The following is a 20,474-nucleotide window of genomic DNA, read 5'->3' as shown; positions in this document are numbered from 1 at the left end:
TAGTGATGATAGTTGTACAGCAATATGAATGTAATTAATGCCATTGATGTCAACTTAAAAATGATTAAAATGGCAAATTTTATGTTATGTATATTTTAGTACAATTAAAAAAAAACCTGGATGATATGTCCATCCCTGCCTCCATGCCTTTGCTCACATGGCTTTGCTCTTGCTGGGGAACACTTTTCTTACATTTTTGTCTATTGAAATCTCATTCTGTTTTCAAGGCCGATCTCAAATAGGACCTCCTTCCTTGATGACTTTTCTAACTTATTGTCTCCCTATGTGTTCTCAAACCCATGTGATCTTCCATTTGTTTGAGCTCTCAGACTATGTTCTATGTCCCTTTGGGGCTGTTTCTTTGCCTTCATCACTTACTAGGCTGTAAGTTCTTTGAGTAGAGGGACCTTGCCTTATTCATCTTTGCATTATTCATCCAACAAATATTTACTGAGACCATACTATGTGGTAGCCTGGAATATAATGCCAGTACACTGTAAAAAGTCAATTAATGTTCAATTGAGTTGGCATGCCATATGTGGTCTGGACCTCGAATTTTTGGAGGACTTTCAGAGTGTGTAACCTTAAGGAGGAGTCAGTTTTCCTCCCTACTTAATAGTCTTGTTGGTGCTCATTCTTGGAAGTAGTGGACTATGATAGGTAGTTTTCTCTTTCTTCTGGGAACATATATCATTCTTCTTTTTGGGAAATCATTTTCTTTCTTCTTCCCTGACTCCAACCCATGTGATTTGAGTGAACTGCCATGTTTTCACATGATCTTGCTCTCTTGGTTGCTGTTGATTGGTTCAAGGTGAACACCTGACCCAAGATGGACCAATCACAGCTTTGCCCTCGGATTTTTGAAACCAGAACAGAGAGGAGAGCCTGGGGAGTTGAGAAGCCACATTGCCACGTGTGTTAGAAGCTGGCATGCAGCAGGATGTGGCTGATGCACAGAGAGAAGAAGAGAGGAGCAGAGAGAAAAAAACCCTGGTTCCAGTTGCATCAAAGATCCATCTGTATCTTTATCCCTTTCAGAGCTTGATGTTTCAACACTTCATTGTATTCCTCAAGGCAACAAATTCCCCTTTAGTCTAAGTTAGTTTGAGTTTAGACTCTGTCACTTGCAACCAAATTGCTGCACCTCTCTGAGCCTCAGTTTCCTCATTATAAAGTATTGATAATGACCCCTTCCTCATATTTTAAAAATTTGATGCATATAAAATGCTTATGATGGTTCCTGGCACATAACACACACCCAATAAATGTTAACAATGATTACTATTGGAATTAGCATTCATAGTGCCTGCAGACGATGTGAATTCTGAGAACATAAGTCTATCAAATAAGAATAGAGATGGCTCTGATTTTTCTTTAGGCTCTATCCAAGACAGAAGGGCCATTTTTTTTTCATGACTTTAGTACCTCTTTGCTTAATGTCCTTGTAAGGCCCGGACATGCCTCCTTCATTGATGACAAGGAGTTCTCACCACCGTTAGCCAGTTCTCATTAAGGTGTCTCCACTATGGGGGTCTGAGACACAGATGGGCTTGTTCCATACTCTGAAAGGAGCCTCGCTTCACTACATTCCCCTTTGGCTCCAGCTGATAGACACTCAGTACACAGTTCCAAGACTTAATTGCATTCTGCTTGTATGTTGCCAAACACTAAAACCTTGTTGTTGGAGTTAAGTGTTTTGGGAAATGGTCTGTAATATTTCACCAACCGAGACTTCAAAAAGTTGGAATTGCTGAATGAGCTGCCAGATCTGAACTTGATCTCCAATTGGCCCACCTGTGCTCACTGGAGAGGACGTGTTGAAACCTTTCCTGTGAGCTCTGTGAATTCATTTAAGAAATATTCTGTCCCTGCAGTGGCATTTAGTGGCACATAGTAGACTCTCAATTGTGGATTTTAAATATATTATGCATTTTAAAGACACTAAAAATATAATAACTTCAAGTACTTAAATCATGGTTACACTGTGTCAGACACTCTTTCAAGCGTCTACATATACTAATGCAGTGGTTCATGAACTCTCCTGCACATTAGAATCACGTGGGTAATTTAAAATAGTCCCGATGCTCAGGCCACACCCTACACCAATGAAATCAGACTCTCCTAAATTGAGTTTTAAACACTCCCCAGGTGACTCACATATGTAGTCAACTGTGAGAATCAGGGAATCAACTCATTTAATCTTCATAACACCTTATAAAGCAGGTTGCTGCTACTACTCATGTTGCATAAGTGAGGAAACTCAGGCACAAGAGACAGGTTAAGTAAGTGACTTGCCCAAGGTCACACAGCTGACAGATGTCAGAGCCAAGTGTCGAACCAGGCTGTATGGTCCCAGAATGCCTTTAATCACCAAAACCTATAACCAGAGGCCCGCATATTCTTTTTATTTGAAGAAATTTATCTTAAAAGTATTTGTTTACACACACACACACACACACACACACCACGTGTTTACGTTATACAGATTAATTGTATAATGAAAATCTGTGGCCCCATCAACCAAAGAACTAGGGCATTGCCAATAAGGCATACACCTGATGCTCTTTCCCAGTCCAGGGCCCCAGGTCCCCTCCACAGAGGTCATTGTTATCCTGAGTTTGGGAGTGTATCACTGCTTTGCATATATAAAGTCATACCTACACAGCATGTGCTTTACTCTTGCTTATTCTTGTTTTATAAAAATGAGATCATGCTATTATATGTAGTCTTCTGGTTTTAATTTTTTTCCTACTATTTCCCAAATTTTATTTTTTTTTTTAATTTTTATTTTAGGTTCAGGGGTACATGTGCAGGTTTGTTGCACATTAATAGGTAAACTTGTGTCTTGGGGGTTTGTGGTACAGGTTATTTCATCACCCAGGTATTAAGTACCCAGTAGTTATTTTTTCTGCTCCTCTCCCTCCTCCCACCCTCCATCCTCAGGTAGGCTCCAGTGTCTGTGGTTCTCTTCTTTGTGTCTACGAGTTCTCGTCATTCAGCTCCCACTTATCAGTGAGAACATGCAGTATTTGGTTTTCTGTTTCTGTGTTAGTTTGCCAAGGATAATGGGCCTCCAGCTCCATCTATGTTCCTGCAAAAGACATGATCTCATTCTTTTTTATGACTGCATAGTATGCCATGGTGTATGTGTACCACATTTTCTTTATCCAATCTGTCATTGAGAAGCTTGCGTATTCTCTTATTCTTATTCTCTGTCCCCATCCCACTGTCTGGTTCAAACTCCCATGCTCTCATAATGTCTCCTGGACATTTCGAAGTCTCCTCATTGGTCTTCTTTCTTGAGTCTCAGGCTCTCTAACTCAGCTCTGTCCAATGGAATTATAATGCGAGCCACATATGTAATTTTAAATTTTCCACTGGCCACATTAAACAAGTAAAAAGCAGGATAAATTAATTTTAATACCATATTTTATTTAACCCAATATATTCCAAATATCCTTTTGACACATAATCAATATTAAACAATATTAACGAGATAGTGTACATTCCTTTTTTCAAACTCAGTGTTCAAAGTCCTGTGTGTATTTTATACTTATAGTTGTTGAAAAATCACAAAATCCATGCATTTAGATAAAGAGACTTTATTTTTTTAAAAAGGGTTACAGTCTACAAGGTGGCCATCCCACAGGCTGGGAACCATACTTCTGGCCAAAGTCATTAGCAGGCATTTTGAAGGAGGTGGGGTTGGTTTTTTTTTGTTTTTTTTTTTTTGTTGTTGCCCAGGCTGAAGTGCAGTGGCGTGATCTCAGCTCACTGCAAGCTTCACCTCCCGGGTTCATGCCATTCTTCTGCCTCAGCCTCCCTAATAGCTGGGACTACAGGTGCCCGCCACCACGCCTGGCTAATTTTTGTATTTGTAGTAGAGACGGGGTTTCACCTTGTTGGCCAGGATAGCCTCGATCTCCTGACCTCATGATCTGCCCATCTTGGCCTCCCAAAGTGCTGGGATTACAGGCGTGAGCCACTGGGCCTGGCCAGGAGGAGGAGGGGTTGGACAGGAATTTTAGCTCACTGGGGTGGCCAAGTATGCGTATTCAACAGGTTATGAGAGGGGTTATGAATATTTACGAAGGCAGTTATGACACGTGTATTGAACAAATATGCATGTGACATGTGACGTATCACCCCACCTTGGGGTGGGGCTTGATATTTAAATGTATTATAATTAGATCCTATATGTCAAAAGGTCTTTTTAGAATGAAGGCACTCATGTGCACAGCCTCTGTAAACTGGCCAGAATCAGTCCATGGTCAATGGTCTTTTTTATTAGGAGAAAGTTATTGAAATCAATCTCTTGCCTAATCAAAGCTGTAGTTACGGCTGGTGGAAAGGGAACGGTGCGGGGGAGGATCAGTTAGTCAGTGTCTGGTGGTTGGTTCGTTGCAGTTGCTTTAACACTGCTTATCTCAAGGCCAGCACTTGTTTAGCTGCTAGAGAAAAAGAAAAACCTTGTGGCAGTTAGAATATAGTTTATTCTTTAAGTGAAGGAGTGTGTGACTTAACCCTTTCCTGGCATGGCCTTAGGACCTGTTTATAACTTGGTATCTTATTACTACGAAGAGTTCATTTTGTCGGTCTTGTGATCTCTATTTTAACATTAACGCTGGTCAGTTGTCTGTAAACTACACAAAAGAGGGGGTATAACGAGGTGTGTCGGACCTCCGGTTCTTGTCATTGTCATGAACTCAGTTTTTAAGGTTTTTCTGGGGGTCTCTTTGGCCAAGAGGGGGTCTGTTCTGTCAGTGGAGCAGGGGGCTTAAGATTTTATTTTTAGTTACATAGCACATCTCAATTTGGACTGGCCATGTGTCCAGTGCTCAATAGCCACACGTGGCTAATGACCCTCATATTGGATGGTGCAGCTCTAACCCATTCCCCACCCTGCAGACAGAGCAAACTTTCTAAAATGGAAATATCACCAGTTTTCTCAGCAATTTAGAACATATCCCTGGCTTCCTATTACTCTCAAGACAAATTCCTCAAGGTTCTTTGTGATTTATTTCCAACTCACCCTTCTAGGCTATTTTTCTGTAACTTCACATAGGGACCTTCCAGCCCTATCAAACTTCATTTTTCTCCCCGAATACGTAATTGTTTTTCAGGTCACCGTGACTTTGCACAGGCGGTTTTCTCCACCTGAAAGGTCATTCCTGTTCTCTTGTTCTTTCCACTTCTTCACCTACAACACTCCTCTTCCCCTCAAATGCCTTCTCGTTTATTTAAAAAATCTTCGAGGATTCATCTGGGGTGGATTAGTCCAACCCTCCTGTGCATTCATATGGAACCTTGAATACAGCTTTTATCATATTTGTTGGTAGCTGCCTATGTGCTCACATCTCTCACAAGGCCAAGTGCTTCACCAGAGCAGGGATCATGGCTTGTCTCCCTTTCTGCTCCCAGTACCTTTCTCTCTCAGTGCCTGTCAAATATTCGGCACATAATATTAGACCCCATTCCCTCCATTCATTCGTATTACTTGCCTGGTCTTGGTTGAAATGTAGATTTGGGACCCTCATAATCTAGCTCTCTGATTTTACAGATGGGGAGACTGAAGCCCTAGAGGAAAAGAAGACTAAATGTATCACCATCTGACCCACTTCCTGGCCAGCCTGTTCACCTGTCTGCTGTTCTTCATTGGTGAGTTTTCTGCAAAGGTAAAATGGCATTAAATTGAAGACGAGAGGAGGAGGCCAGTTGGCCTGCTTTATGCAATCAGTGGTTCATGAAATCATGAAGTGTAAACAAAATGTTTGTAAATGAGACCGCATTTCAGATGCCCTAGAGTTGCTAGACCTGTAATGCAATCCTCTTACAAGTTCTGGTATAATGAGAAAAGGGTGTTAAATTTATTGTCTTTGTAAATTTGTATCCCTTTCCTCCTCTATTGGAACTGCTTTACAAGTGAGATCCAGCTGCTGTTTTAGCAAAGTTGGATGGCGACGTTTCTGTGTCACCCCAAGTAAAAATGGTTTGGGGTGGGTGATCTGTTTCTTTGATCCCTTGAAGCCTCAGCTCTCTTTTTTTTATCATGGGGTCGGGGTGGGGAGAAAGAGAGAGAGAGATTTAGAATGTGCTCAGAACAGCCAGTTTGTGGGGTGAACTAAAGAACATTGCAGAGCATTATTTCATGCTCCTTGATTTAGGCACTTGGCCATTTGACTCCCATTAACCTGGAAATTGCATGTTTAAAAAAACCTCTTTGTAAAGTTAAGTTTTCTATGCACAAGTTAGGTGCACTGTTTCTCTTGGCAAACTCGCTTTTGTTGGGAGAGAAGCTAGAGAACCAAGGAGGAGATAGAGGAGGGGTTAATTAGGATATCAGTTGCCTGGGGTCATTTAATGCAAGGGAAGATAACTAATCTTTCAGTATCTGAGAGCATCACTGGGGTACAGAGAGAGGCATGCCAATTCACAGGTACCCTTGATGCTCTAGAATTAATATTAGGAGATTTAAAGAAGAGGCATTGGAAGCTTATCAGAAGTAACACTGGGGATGAGAAGACAAGAATGCCACTATTATCCCTTTCATATTGTGGAATGCCCAACTTCTCCTGGGTTTCTTAGCTTGCCTGATGCCAGACACCTGGTCTCTTTCTCAGTATAGACTGAATGAGGGTGCCAGGGTCAATCCACGCCCAAACTACTTGTAAAACTTCAAATAGACTTTTGCTAAGATAGCTATAAATATAAGTTCTAATATTTTTTTCTGCTCCCTAATGGATCATCTTGTGCAGCCCTTCCACTTTGAAGACCATTGAGCTAGGAAATATACTTACCCAGCGCCTCTTTTCGCAGTGGTAGAGACATGAGGGTTGGCTCTGATAACAGTCCCCACCTTGCATTTGTTTCATGCTCTTTTAAATCCAAATTGGCACTTTCACACCTGCTGCAAAACGGAGTGATAAAACATCTGGTTCTTAGTCTTTCCGTTTTCTGTTGATTGATGTTGTGAATTTAACTCAGGATTTCGTCTTAGCATTACCTGCATGATATATCCCATAGCAGTGCCTTTCTCTACGACCTCACTCGCCCTCTTAGAGGAAGAGGTGTCTAGAATTTGACTATGCTTATATACAGATCTCTTTTCTTTCTCCTGCTGCATTAATTGGGAATCAGTTTGTTGCAAGTGAAGGAAATCAAATTAAATCTGGCTTCCGAAGAAAAAGAAGCTGTTAGCCACCATAACCAAAAGTTCAAAGATCTGGCTAGAGAGCCAGGGGCCCGAATGATGCGACCAATATTTGATCTCTCTTTTGCTGCATTTCTTGGCTTTGTTTTCCTCCCTTTGTTGGCAATTTCTCTCTGTGTGTTGGTTCCCAGAAGCTGTAGGCTTGTTTTATCCTTAGTGTCAACAGTTCCAGAAAAAAGAGGGCTTCTTGTTCTCTCTTCCAGTTCCAACATAAGTTCGGGAATTGAGCTTTATTGGATTACTTTGGGTGTCTACCCTGAGCCATTTGCTATGATTAGGGAAATGTCATGCTTGCATTATCCAGGTCTTGGTCACATGCCCACACCTGGCACTGGATTGAAGCACTGCTCAATCCACAATGAATGAGAGTCAGGAGGAAGGGGTTGCTGCCTAAAGAAGAGGGAGTGGGTAGACACAAGCTACACATGTGTTCCACCTTTGAGTGAGGACTTTCCTTGACAGAGGCTCAACCACAGGGTTGGAACAATACAGTCCTTTGCCTGAATCACAGCTTTCATTTTGCTATGCAATTGTGACGCCAACTATCCGGAGGTAGGTCAAAACTTTCAGATTAAGGGTACACAAGAATGTCTTCAATTAAGACACCATTCATAGTGGTCCCAGGCCACCTATACTTCTGACCAGCTGGCTACAATTTGAGGGTTCCCACTAGCCCCTCTGGTCCATTAATTCACTATCATATATATCATACTTTGTTGAGTTCTTATCTGTTTATAAGACAGAACAACCCACAGAACTCAACAAAATATGATATAGATGATTACAATTTTATTATGAAGGATATAAATCAAAATGATCCAAATGAAGAGTGACACAGGGTGAAGTCTGGGAGGGTCCAAGATGCGGCATTTCCATGTCTTCAGGATATCGATATATGATTATCGAATAGGGAAACTCACTGGAATGTCGGATGTTCAGAATTTTTATTAGGGCTTCATCATGTAGACATGCTTGGTTGAATCAATGACCATGTGATTGAACCCCACCTCCAACCCTCCTTCTGTCCCCAGAGCATAGGAAGATGAAAGGATATAACGTGGTTCAAAACCCCAACCCTCTAATCACATTGTTGGTGTTTCTGGCATGACCACCTTCCAGCCAAAAACTATCTAGGGACCCACTGTGGATCACCTCATTAGCATAAACTCAGGGGTGATCTGTGGGGCCCACTATGAATAACAAAGAAACTCTTCTCACTCAGGAACTTCTAAGGGTTTAGAGGCTCCCTCCCAGAAACTGGGGATAAAGACCAAACCAATTCCTTATGATACACCACTCCTCTATGCTGGATCCCAAACTCTTCCCAGGCCTGGAAACTAACACTGTCCAATATTCACTGTCTCCTCTGCTGCCACCACTTCTGGACCCAACACCAACTCTGGCTGAGGCTTTCAGCCTCTTCCTCCCTCAGCTCATCAGAGATCTCCTTTGGGGTCTCCTCCTGAACCCTACTGTCCCCTATTCCAAGCCCTTCTTTCTTTTCCTCCCAAAGCTAGTGACTTTGGAAGAGTCCACCTATCTGTGTCTCAGTTTCTTCATTGGTAAATGTAGGATGTGGATTGGTTTCAACTCAGCTGTTACTTCTTCCAGTAAGCCTTCTCTAGAGGACACTTTTGTTTTTTTGTGAGTAGCATCTGAGTCCTTTTCCTTTTCTTGGGGAACTTTCACTCTATGAGATTAATATTTCTTCTATTATGAAAGTCAAACAATCCAGATACTTGCTTTCTCAGCTTTTTTTGTCAACTAGGATATAATCATGTGACTTAGGCTTTGCAATCGGATTTTTATGTTTTCAGAGGCAGTAATGTAAAGACCCAGAGTTAAATTAGCCAGAATCAGATTCTATTGCTTGCATATAAAGACATTGGCTGATGTACCTTTTTTGACTTGCCAGACTCGGGTGGTGGCTTTCTGTGTGCTCCATCTTTCTCTGACATTGTTGTCATAGCTAAGGTGTGTTGAGTCTTTACTGTAAGCTGGATGCTTTACACAGCCTATCTCACTGAATTTTTTTTTTTTTGAGATGGAGTCTCATTCTGTCATCCAGGCTGGAGTGCAGTGGCGTGATCTCGGCTCACTACAACCTCTGTCTCCCGGGTTCAAGCGATTCTTCTGCCTCAGCCTCCAGAGTAGCTGGGATAACAGGTGCCTGCCACCACTCCTGGCTAATTTTTATATTTTTAGTAGAGAGGGGTTTCCCCATGTTGGCCAGGCTGGTGGTCTCGAACTCCTGACCTCAAGTGATCTGCCCACCTTGGCCTCCCATAGTGTTGGGATTACAGGTGTGAGCCACCAAGACTGGCCCAGGCTATCTCATTGACTCTTTAGTGGTGTTCTCATTTTACAGATGAGATATATAGAAGTGAAGATACCTCTCAAGGTCATACAGCCAATGACAACACAACTAGGATCTGAACTTTCTCAGTCTGACACCTGAACGTTCTGTTTTAACCATCACACTATAACACCACTATTTAACCTTTGGAGGACACAGGCTCTCTTTATACCTCTGGCGTCTCTCAAATAGCCTGGAGCATGGTAGGTACTCAATGATATGCAAGCTCAGGTTGATGACAAGGTCTCACCTGGCTCAAACATTCTATGAGTTTCCTACCTCCACCTGTCAAACTGCAGCCCTTCTTCTTTCAGCCCCCTTCTCCCACTTGTTACCTCCAGGACTTACCATCTAATCAATATAAACTATTCTTCACCTCCTTCACGCCCCTGTTCCCGTGAACACCTTAAAATGATTGTTGAAAATCTTCCCCAGTCACCAGTTTTTCATTTTCACCCCTGTTCCTAGATTATTTTGACTTTGGGGATGAAGATGTCTCTGCCATGTGAAGGGCTTTGTACTGTGTCATATGTTCTCTGCCTTACCCCCAGCTCCTTAGTGACCCCTGAGTTTCACATCTTTGGGAAGGTTTTAGCAGAGTTAATGTTGCCATTTGCAAGACACACTGCAGCCTTTTTGTGGAGTCCCAAGTATAACAAATCTGGGTTCTCTTTGGCATGATGACATCTTGCTTGAAAGAGTCAAAGGCTTTCTCTGAGATTTGCAGACGAGGGAGTTATCATTCGAACAGCTATGAAAAGAGCAGATGTTAGTTAAGGGCGAGGCGTGAGAATGATATTGTTATTGGTTTATGCAACTGAGTATTTTCAGCTTCAAGTAGCAGAAAACCCAGACTCAGCTGCTTTGGGCAATGAAGGTTGTATCAACTCACTTCAAAATGTTCCAACCAAGGTGATTCTCTTGAATCTGCCCCTTGTTGGCAGCAAGGTGCCTGCACAATTTAGTGAAGACATGATAACTTCCAGGAAAGGACTGTTTTCCTCTGTGCTCTGTGTGTTTTTTTTTTTTTTTTGAGATGGAGTCTTGTTCTGTCACCCAGGCTGAAGTGCAATGGCGTGATCTCGGCTCACTGCAACCTCTGCCTCCCGGGTTCAAGTGATTCTCCTGCCTCAGCCTCCTGAGTAGCTGGGATTACAGGTGCCCACCACACCCAGCTAATTTTTGTATTTTTAGTAGCGATGGGGTTTCACCAGGTTGGCCGGGCTGGTCTCGAACTTCTGACCTCAGGTGATCCACCTGCCTTGGCCTCCCTAAGTGCTGGGATTAAGTGATTGCGTGAGCCATCGTGCCCGGCCTCCTCTGTGTTTGTTTTAAGAAGAAACAAACCTTTCTCAGGAGCCTCCTCTTGCAAACCTGGGGTAACATGACCACCTATAAATCAACCCTAGCATGGGGAATGGAATTGCCAATATAGATTTAGACCAATCAAGATTTATCCTGATTCACATGGGAAGGGGTAGACACTTGAACAAAATCAGGACTCCTAGCAAAAGAAGAATGGGAAATGGCGGTTGAATAGCATCCGTGGTGATAGATACAATCCCAAAAGGCAAGTGGGAGAGACTTTTCATCAGAACATTAAAAGTGAATTGGGACAAAGGATGGGGGTATTTCTGGCTTAAGTCATGTGATGGAAGGGACTAGCTCTGTGATGTTTAATAGAAAACCTGCCCCAAGCTCTGAAAGTAGACTTTTTACTTTTAAAAGTCTAAGGTCAAAGGAATGCCTCAGCTCTATTCTCGCCAACCTGTTGGGTCATTGAGAGAACTGTTTGTGCTGGCCTTGCCTTAGGACACTGAGCTGTGAGCTTATTTCTTATACTATCAGGCTCCACCTTTGCCAGGATGGGCAGTCTCACATCTAAGCCAGCCTCCTGGACATCTCTATTTCCTAGAAGGCAGTGGGGATCTGAGGAATCCTGATGAGTCTAACCCTGATGATGGCTTCTTTTAGTTTCTCTCAGTCATCCGTCCGTCCATCCATCCATCCATCTATCCATCCATCCACTCAAGTATTCATCCATTTATCCACTCAACTGTTCATCCATCCATGCATCCATCCATCCATCCATCCATCCATCCATCCATCCATCCATCCATCCATCCACTTAACCATTTTTCCATCCATCCATCCATCCATCCATCCATCCATCCATCCATCTATCCATCCATCCATCCATTCAGTTGATGCCAGAAATGTTATGAGAAATTCTGGGAATACAATAACAAATAAAGCAGATGTAGTCCTTGCCCTCATGAAGGCTAAATCTAGTTGGGAAGACAGATAATAAGTAAACAAACATAAAAAAATTCAGAGCTATTTTGAGACTAGGCCAGAAAGGAATTTGTCCCCTCTCCACTTTTCACTAGTGTGGTTCCTTTGCCCCAGGGTAGTGTGGTGGAGAGAGCTACAGAGTTAAATAGCCAGACCCAAATCTCAAATTACTTGGTGTGTCATGTCTTCAAAATGTGGGTGAGATTTGCTTTGCACATCTCAGAGGATTGCTTTGAAGATCACATGGTGCTAATGGATGTGAACACCCCTCAAAAATGTAAATGGTTTCTAAATTTTATTATCACTAAAGCTCGAGCTCTGATTCCCCCCAAAAGATGACCAATTTGAACCCCAAGACAAGATCCTTTAAGTAGAGAGGCAGTGTAATGTGGTTAAAACAATATTGCAAAATTTCAAGACGACCACGATTTGAACTCTTGATTAATTGCTTGAAGGCGTGTGACTTGGGCAAGCCACTTCACCTCCTTTAGCTTCAATTTTCTGTCATCTGTAAATGTGAATAAGCATAATAATGCTAGCTTCACAGGATAATTACAAGGAATCAACCAGCAAATGCATATGAATTACATAGTGCCTAGCATAAGGCACTTAGAAAATTTTCATGTTTATTAAATTCTTACTCTACATTATCTTTATCTGACTTCCCCTGGCTACCTCCAGATCCCAAAACAGGGAAGGACACTCAACCTCAGCCATGCAGGTGAAGCTCAGGGACTGAAATGAGCAGTATTGGGTAAAGAGGAAGTGATGCAGGCGTTGTTTTAACATTAGCTTGGGCTTTTATTTTGATATAGTTCTTTACAATTGGTCATAGCTTTTGGTCCAGGTCCTCCCTTACCTGCAAACCTTTAAATGAAATGCCAAGGCAGGGTGGTGACAAGAGTCTGGGTATTGGTTTTAATGCACTGGTGTGAACCTTCAGCCTCTTTCCTCCTTCATATAAAGTAGGAAGATAGGAAGTGAAATGACCACCAACATAGCAAATTAATGCAGAAGTTTGTATACTAAGTTCACTATGTCTGTTAAAAAGAAAAAAGGTTACCTACCCCAATTATGTAGCTTTGGGCAGGTTTCCCAACTTTCTGCACACCAGTTTCCTCCACAACAAAGTGGGGGTCAGAGTGATATCTACCTCATAAAGCTGTGGTGAGGATAAACTATAATTGAATGCAAAGCACTTAGAACAATGCGTGGTATACAGTAAGCACACAATGAACACTTCATTTTAGTTAATTAATTAAAAATGTTTTGCTTATACATGCGGAGAATATCCCTGGAAAGTAATACAAGTTACTGGATAGAGTGTGAGTGCCTCTGTAAACCGGAATGGGGGTCTGAGAGTTGGAGGGGGAGGAATACTCACTACTTAGTGGAGATCCTTTTGCACTGCTAAGATTTTTACCCTACGCATACATTCCTTTTCCACAAAAATGACAAAAACTATTCTGAGTAGTGCCAACCCCCCGTTCATCTACATATTTACCATATTACGTTCACCAGTCCTCCCTGTCTCTGTTTTTTGGGGAAGACTAGAACATTCCTCTTCACTCTTAAATTTATCCTCAAGCGGGATCAGCAAACGATGACTGACGGCCCCAATCTGGTCTATGGTCTCTTTTTGTGTGACCTCTAATTTACAGTTAAAAGTTTAAAGGTGTAAAAAAACAGTTTTTACACCTTTAAAGGACTATATAAATAAAAAGAACATGCAACAGATATTTAATATCCAGTCCTTTACAGAAAAAAGCTTCTCTAGCGCACATATAGTTTAAAAAGCTCTCATGTTAACCACTTAGATGGCTTGGTCAGAGCTGTGGGACAGTGACTCCTGGGGACCCAACACCTAGTAGTTGTTCAATTAAGATTATGATGGAGAGGCTAACAAGCCAAAAAATTTCTTCCTGTGGCTCTTCTTAGAACCTGGAAGCTGGGAGGGGATGTGTTGCCTCGTCCTGGTCCCCAATCTATTTTAGTAGTAAAAGGTCTTCCTTTGTTTGAGTAAACACTCTTTGTCTAAGCAGAAGAGGTCTTGTTGCTGCTGTTTAATACTTGCCTTTTTTTTTTGGCAGGAAAGTGACATTCTGCTGGAGGGCAGGGTGGGAGAGTAATACTGATAAAGGCCACTAGATGGAGCTACAGCTCTGAGAAACAGGCTCAGAAACTGCCAAGCGGGAGGGCGGAGTGAGTCTTGCAATTTCAGATTGCCCCTGACTGGGACAGACAGACTTCAATTTAGGCTTGGCTCTCCCACTTACCTGCTATGTGACTATTGGACAATCTTAAGTCTCGATATCCTTCTTTGCAAAATGGGGATTATAATAATGCCCACCTCAGAGGGATGCTGTGAGCATCGAATAAGATAATACTGGAGAAGGCACTCTGGAAACAGTGGAATACAGTACAAATGTGAGCTAATACAATTCATGAAAGCCTCCTCATTAGATGAGCTCAATTCCAAAAGCGCAATAACTCTCGTGACCTCCTTGTTTCATAGCAGAGGGGGCTGGAGGTCGGAGGGTAGGGATGGGGAGGGGGTTCATAGTCAGCTGGACATGCGTACAAAACATTTCTCAGAGCCTCTATTCCATCATCTGCAAAACAGGAAGGATATAAGAGCCCTTCTTTGCAGGCTTGTGAAGATGGAATGAGATCATATATGCCAAGCATTTTGCATGAGGTCTGGAACTAAGCAGCCCTTCAGTAAATGTTATTTAAAAATTTTTTTTTAATTTCTTTTGAGACGGAGTCTCACACTGTCACCCAGGCTGGAGTGCAATGCCATGATTTTGGCTCACTGTAACCTCTACCTCCCGGGTTCAAGTGATTCTCCTGCCTCAGCCTCCTGAGTACCTGAGATTACAGGCATGCACCACCACACCTGGCTAATTTTTGTATTTTTAATAGAGACTGGGTTTCACCATGTTGGTCACGCTGCTCTTGAACTCCTGACATCAGGTGATCCGCCCACCTTGGCCTCCCAAAATGCTGGGATCACAAGCTTGAGCCACTGCGTCCAGTCAGTAAATGTTATTTTCTGAGTAGGCTTCTTGATGCTTTTCGTTATTCTGTCCTCAAGACCCCTCTCTCCTCTCCTCTTCTTGCCTCTCTTCCCATTTCTTCCTTTGACCGTCTTGACCTGTGGGATGTTGCTGCTATGTTTCTGTCTCCAGTGCAACCTCCTTTCCTGAGTTATGCATCCCCCCACCTGACTGTCCCTCAGGCATCTCCAACTCAATATGCTTAAAACATAACTCCTCACCTTCTCATTATGAATTTCTTTTCTTCCTGTTCTCCTGGTACATTTAAGGCATCACCTTCCACTCGTGATTCCTGATATTCCTGCCCTCCCACCCCTTACTTATAATCCATCACACCAAGTTCTGTTGATTCTTCTGTTTAAATATCTTTCCAATGAATGTCTTCACCCCTTCTCCACCACCATTGTTCTCCCCACAATCATTGCCATAGCCTCATCTTAGCTCCTTGTTCCTTGTGAGTGCCATTTTTCTCCCTTGAAAGCAAATGCAATTATTCCCTTCCTCAAAATCCTTCCATGGATTCCTATTTCCAGGCAGATAAAGCCCAAACTTCCTAACATGGCTTATAAGGCATCTGAAAGATCTGGCTTCTACTTCCCTCCCCAACCCCCCTCCTCCCTTTCTCTGTGCTGCACTCCCAATTCGAAATATGGCCCAGCTGGACTTACGTTTAGGTCCTCAAATGACAAATTAAGCTTCTTTTTTTCCTCTCGGCCTTTGCACATGCTGTTCCTTCTGCCTGGAACATTCTTTCTTCCCTCCTTATCTGCCTACCCATCTCTCTATGGCTAACTCTAGCTCAACTTACAGGTATCAATCACCTCTTCTCAAAAGCCTTTCCTGACATCTCAGGTATGAGTTAGTGCTCCCCTCCCTCATGTCTACTGGGACCTTTTTGTGCTTGCTTTAATTTGGCACCATTGCACTGATTATCTTGTGTAATTAAATGTCAGCTGTGATGGTCACCTGACATTTGAGATATACATCAATTTGGCTGGGTTCCTGTCCCATGTCTAGTGAGAAGCCAAATGTCCGTTTAAGATTTCTATAAACCTAGAGAGCTCATGTAATAGTAGTCTCTCTAACTTTGACTTCCTGTTCCTACTATACTCTTTTATTTTTGAGACAGGATCTCGCTCTGTTGCTCAGGCTGGGGTACAGTGGCATGATCATGGCTCACTGCAGTCTTGACCTCCTGGGCTCGAGGGATCCTCCTGCCTCAGCCTTCCGAGTAGCTAGGACTACAGATGGTGCCATCAGCTTTTTTTTTTTTTTTTTTTTTTTTTTTGAGACGGAGTTTAATTTTGTCACCCAAGCCGGAGTACAGTGGTGCGATCTTGGCTCACTGCAACCTCAGCCTCCGGGTTCAAGCGATTCTCCTGCCTCAGCCTCCTGAGTAGCTGGGACTACAGGGGCGTGCCACCATGCCTGGCTATTTATTTATATTTTTAGTAGAGACAGGGTTTCACCATATTGGCCAGGCTGGTCTCGAACTCCACCAGCTAATTTTAAGAACAATTATATTCTGTAGAAATGGGGTCTCACTATGTTGCCCAGGCTGGTGTTGAATTCCTGGCCTCAAAGGATTCTCTCACCTTGGCCTCCCAAAACACTGGCATTACAGGCCTGAGCCACCTTGCCAGGCCCTGAACTCTTTATTGTGTTGAGGGTCTGAGTACCTCAAGCTCTTTTTTTTGCCCCCAAGCAGCCCAGATGTAGAACACAGCGCCTTTTCTTTATTTCTTCAAAACATGGCTCACAGAAGACAGTTGGGTATGTAACAGAAACTACTAAAGGTCCAGAGGGATGAAGAGGGTTGTTTGCATTGTAGTTCTTAGGGATCCACCAGCCAGCCCTGCCCTGTTTTATCCCCCCGATTGGTTTTCTCCTGAAGTCCCTTCTCACGCTCCTGTTACTCAGCTCCCTTTTCCTCCTCTACCTCCTTTGTCCTTTTTCTTCTTCTTTATTGGCAGCTCCCTCTTTCTTCTCTGCTCCTCCCTCACTCGAATTCCTATTTAATACAGAGACCTGTAGGGTCTCTTAATTTTGTAGTTTCTCTGTGGAGTGTATCTTACCTTTGCACCCCAAATAGCTTTTCAAGGTTTACTGTTAAACATAGGGTATCTCTGTGGAGGGACATGGGATGTTACATAATGCCTCTGACCTCCCTGTTGCGTTTTATTGACTTCTCTGTTTTTATGTGAACTCCATGATCTCATCTTGGACCATGTGTCAAAAAAGAAGAAATTTTAAAAAATGACAAACTCCATGAGAACAGAGACCTTGTCTGCCTTGTTCATTGCTGTATCCTTAACACCTAGAACTTGGTTGGTGCATATTGGGCTCTTAATAAATATTCATTAAATGAATAAATGACTGAATAGGTGAATGGATGAGTGTAAGATTGCTTAGACTAAAGAATAATTCGAATTTAACTCTCCTTCCCACTTTTAGATTGCCAGAGGGAGAGATTCAAGCCTAGTCTACATAAATGCTCTGATAATCCAGGCACAAGAGCAAATCAAGTCCAGTTGTCCAATTGTTAATTCAGTGTGGCCATCACTAAGGGAGTTAAAATGCCTACAGTTCCTATAACTTAGTGAGAATGTGGGTGAGCATAAGACCAATATGAGAGAAGAGGTTATGAGAGTCTACACACATTTTGAGATGACAGGAAGATAAGCTTCCTTCTATAACTAAGACCCACAGAAAATATACGAGGATTCAAGGCTAAAATTTTTTTGCATACCATTGCCTTGTTGGGGAATGTGCCATCTGTCCATTCATCCATCCATCATTCATCCATCCATCTATCCATCCATCCATCCATCCACCATCCATTCATTCATCCATCCATCCATTCATCCAACCATGCAACCATCCAACCATGCAACTATGCAAACCATCCATCCATCCATACATACATACATACATACATCTACCCACCCACCCATCCACCCATCTGCCCATCTGTCCACCCACCCACCCACCCAACCATCCATCCAAAGCAATATATATATAATATTGATAAATATGCTGTAGCTTAATTGGTGTGAAATTAAGTTAATATCAGTGCCTACTTAACCAAGTTATCATGAGATTGAAATAACATTATCTAGGTAAAGCACTCAGCACTGGATCTATTGCATAATAGAAACTCAATAAATAGTAACTATTGTTATTAGGATCTAAATACCACACCTGAATTCCACGGCCCCAGCTCTTTCCCAGACAGACATCAAACATTCAGTTCAATTTTATTCTCCAGTATTTGAGGAAGGTAAATAGGGTGAAGGAATCTGAAGAGGAAGTAGGTAGAGTCAGGCTGGATCATTGAAGAACAGAGACTGGTAGGTTGGGTCTGGGGTGTGGAATTGAGGGGAGGGCCACCTGGGACCATCCCCCTCTAAAAATGTTGCTGGAAGTCAGTCTCCAGGTGACCCTACTGTAAAGGGTCATCCATAAAGAGCATCCATGAGGGTAGTCAGGAGGCAGGAACACAGGCAGGATACAGGAACATGATATAGGCAAACACTCCTCCACTGAGATAGCTGGTCAACCCAGGCCCAGCCTACCTCAGGGCGCTGTAGGGCCCAATGGGTATGTTGATCCGGCTCTGCAGCCAGCTGATGTAATCCTCTTGAGGCATATGGATGATGTGTTCTCGCACAAACTGTGAGGCAGACACAGTGGCAATCTCAGAATTTGCTCTGAAAAGTAGACTCCACCTTCTCTCCCTCCCCTCAAGATCCTGGAAGATTTGTGACTGAGACTGGTGGCCCCAGGAATACCATTTGGGCATTCATAATCTTGAAGCATCAGATTGGGGTGGTCCTTTGGTGAAGAGGACCCCTTTCCAGCTTCCTGGCTCAGCAGGCTAATGTTAAGCCCCTTCTTGTTGCTATTGATGCAAGGAAATTTGGGGAGGACAGGAAGTCCCAGCTATCTGCATTTTTCTTTCTTTTCTACTGCTTAATATCTTTTCAAACAGTCATTTGTCGTTAAACGTTTTTGGTTTGTAAATCCGTTTCAGAATTGATGACAGCTATGGGCTTAATTTCCTGGAAAGGGTTTAAGACACACAAAAGGAAGAGTTTCATGTAGACCCCCACATCCAGATTATTAGAAATTCTGTGATGTTGGGTGGCTAGCAAGATGGCTGAATAGGAACAGCTCCAGTCTGCAGCTCCCAGTGAGATCAACACAGAAGGTGGGTGATTTCTGCATTTCCAGCTGAGGTACCTGGCTCATCTCATTGGGACTGGTTAGACAGTGGGTGCAGCACAGAGGGCAAGCTGAAGCAGGGTGGGGTGTTGCCTCACCCAGGAAGCACAAGGGGTCAGATAATTCTCTCCCCTAGCCAAGGGAAGCCGTGACGGACTGTGCTGTGAGGAACAGTGCATTCTGGCCCAGATACTACGCTTTTCCCATGGTCTCCACAACCCGTAGACCAGGAGATTCCCTTAGGTGCCTACACAACCAGGACCCTGGGTTTTAAGCACAAAACTGGGTGGCCATTTGGGCAGACACCAAGCTAGCTGCAGGAGTTTTTTTCTTATACCCCTGTGGCACCTGGAATGCCAGTGAGAGACAACTGCCACTCCCCTGGAAAGGGGGCTGAAGCCAGGGAGCCAAGTGGTCTAGCTCACTGGATCCCACTTCCACAGAGCCCAGCAAGCTAAGATCCACTGGCTTGAAATTCCTGCCGCCAGCACAGCAGTCTGAAGTCGACCTGGGTTGTTGGAGTTTGGTGGGGGGAGGGGCGTCCACCATTATGGAGGTTTGGGTAGGCAGTTTTCCCCTCACAGTGTAAACAAAGCCACCAGAAAGTTCAAACTGGGCAGAGCCCACAGCAAAGCCACTGTAGCCAAACTGCCTCTCTAGATTCCTCCTTTCTGGGCAGGGCATCTCTGAAAGAAAGGCAGCAGCCCCAGTCAGGGACTTATAGATAAAACTCCCATCTCCCTGGGACAGAGCACCTGGGAGAAGGGGCGGTTGTGGGTGCAGCTTCAGCAGACTTAAACATTCCTGCCTGCCAGCTCTGAAGAGAGCAGTGGATCTCCCAGCACAGCGCTCAAGCTCTGCTAAAGGACAGACTGCCTCAAGTGGGTCCCTGACCGCCATGTCTCCTGACTGGGAGACACCTCCCAGGAGGGGTTGACAGACACCTCATATGGGAGAGCTCTGGCTGGCATCAGGCTGGTGCCCCTCTGAGATGAAGCTTCCAGAGGAAGGAACAGGCAGCAATCTTTGCTGTTCTGCAGCCTCCACTGGTGATACCCAGGAAAACAGGGTCTGGAGTGGACCTCCAGCAAACTCCAGCAGACCTGAAGCAGAGGGGGCTGACTGTTAGAAGGAAAACTAACAAACAGAAAGGAATAGCATCAACATCAACAAAAAGCACATCCACACAAAAACCCCATTTGATGGTCACCAACATCAGAGACCAAAAGTAGATAAATCCATGAAGATGAGGAAAAACCAGCACAAAAAGGCTGAAAATTCCCAAAACCAGAACGCTTCTTCTCCTCCAAAGGATCACAGCTCCTCACCA

General features: G+C 43.4%; 1 protein-coding gene and 1 long non-coding RNA gene across 6 annotated transcripts in view; one reads left to right on the top strand and one right to left on the bottom strand.

Annotated features, from left to right (window-relative positions):
• Nucleotides 1–20,474, top strand: part of LOC109028980 (uncharacterized) — a 283,881-nt gene that overhangs the window by 112,698 nt on the left and 150,709 nt on the right. For all 3 annotated transcript variants that reach the window (XR_010129434.1, XR_008670425.2, XR_008670426.2), the window contains exon 2: nt 5,561–5,658. This is a non-coding gene — a long non-coding RNA (uncharacterized lncRNA). The remainder of the gene's footprint in view (nt 1–5,560; nt 5,659–20,474) is intronic.
• CCDC60 (coiled-coil domain containing 60) overlaps nt 18,161–20,474 on the bottom strand; it is a 204,668-nt gene continuing 202,354 nt past the window's right edge. For all 3 annotated transcript variants that reach the window (XM_055358152.2, XM_055358153.2, XM_004053980.4), the window contains one exon: nt 18,161–18,593. In XM_055358152.2, coding sequence (XP_055214127.1) covers nt 18,492–18,593 — 102 coding nt within the window. In that variant the 3' untranslated portion in view covers nt 18,161–18,491. The remainder of the gene's footprint in view (nt 18,594–20,474) is intronic.

The sequence above is a fragment of the Gorilla gorilla genome, chromosome 10 (assembly GCF_029281585.2).
Source record: "Gorilla gorilla gorilla isolate KB3781 chromosome 10, NHGRI_mGorGor1-v2.1_pri, whole genome shotgun sequence".
Taxonomy (NCBI): Eukaryota; Metazoa; Chordata; class Mammalia; order Primates; family Hominidae; genus Gorilla; species Gorilla gorilla.
The sequence above is the reverse complement of the archived record's forward strand: the minus strand, read 5'-3'. Positions and strand labels throughout refer to the sequence as shown.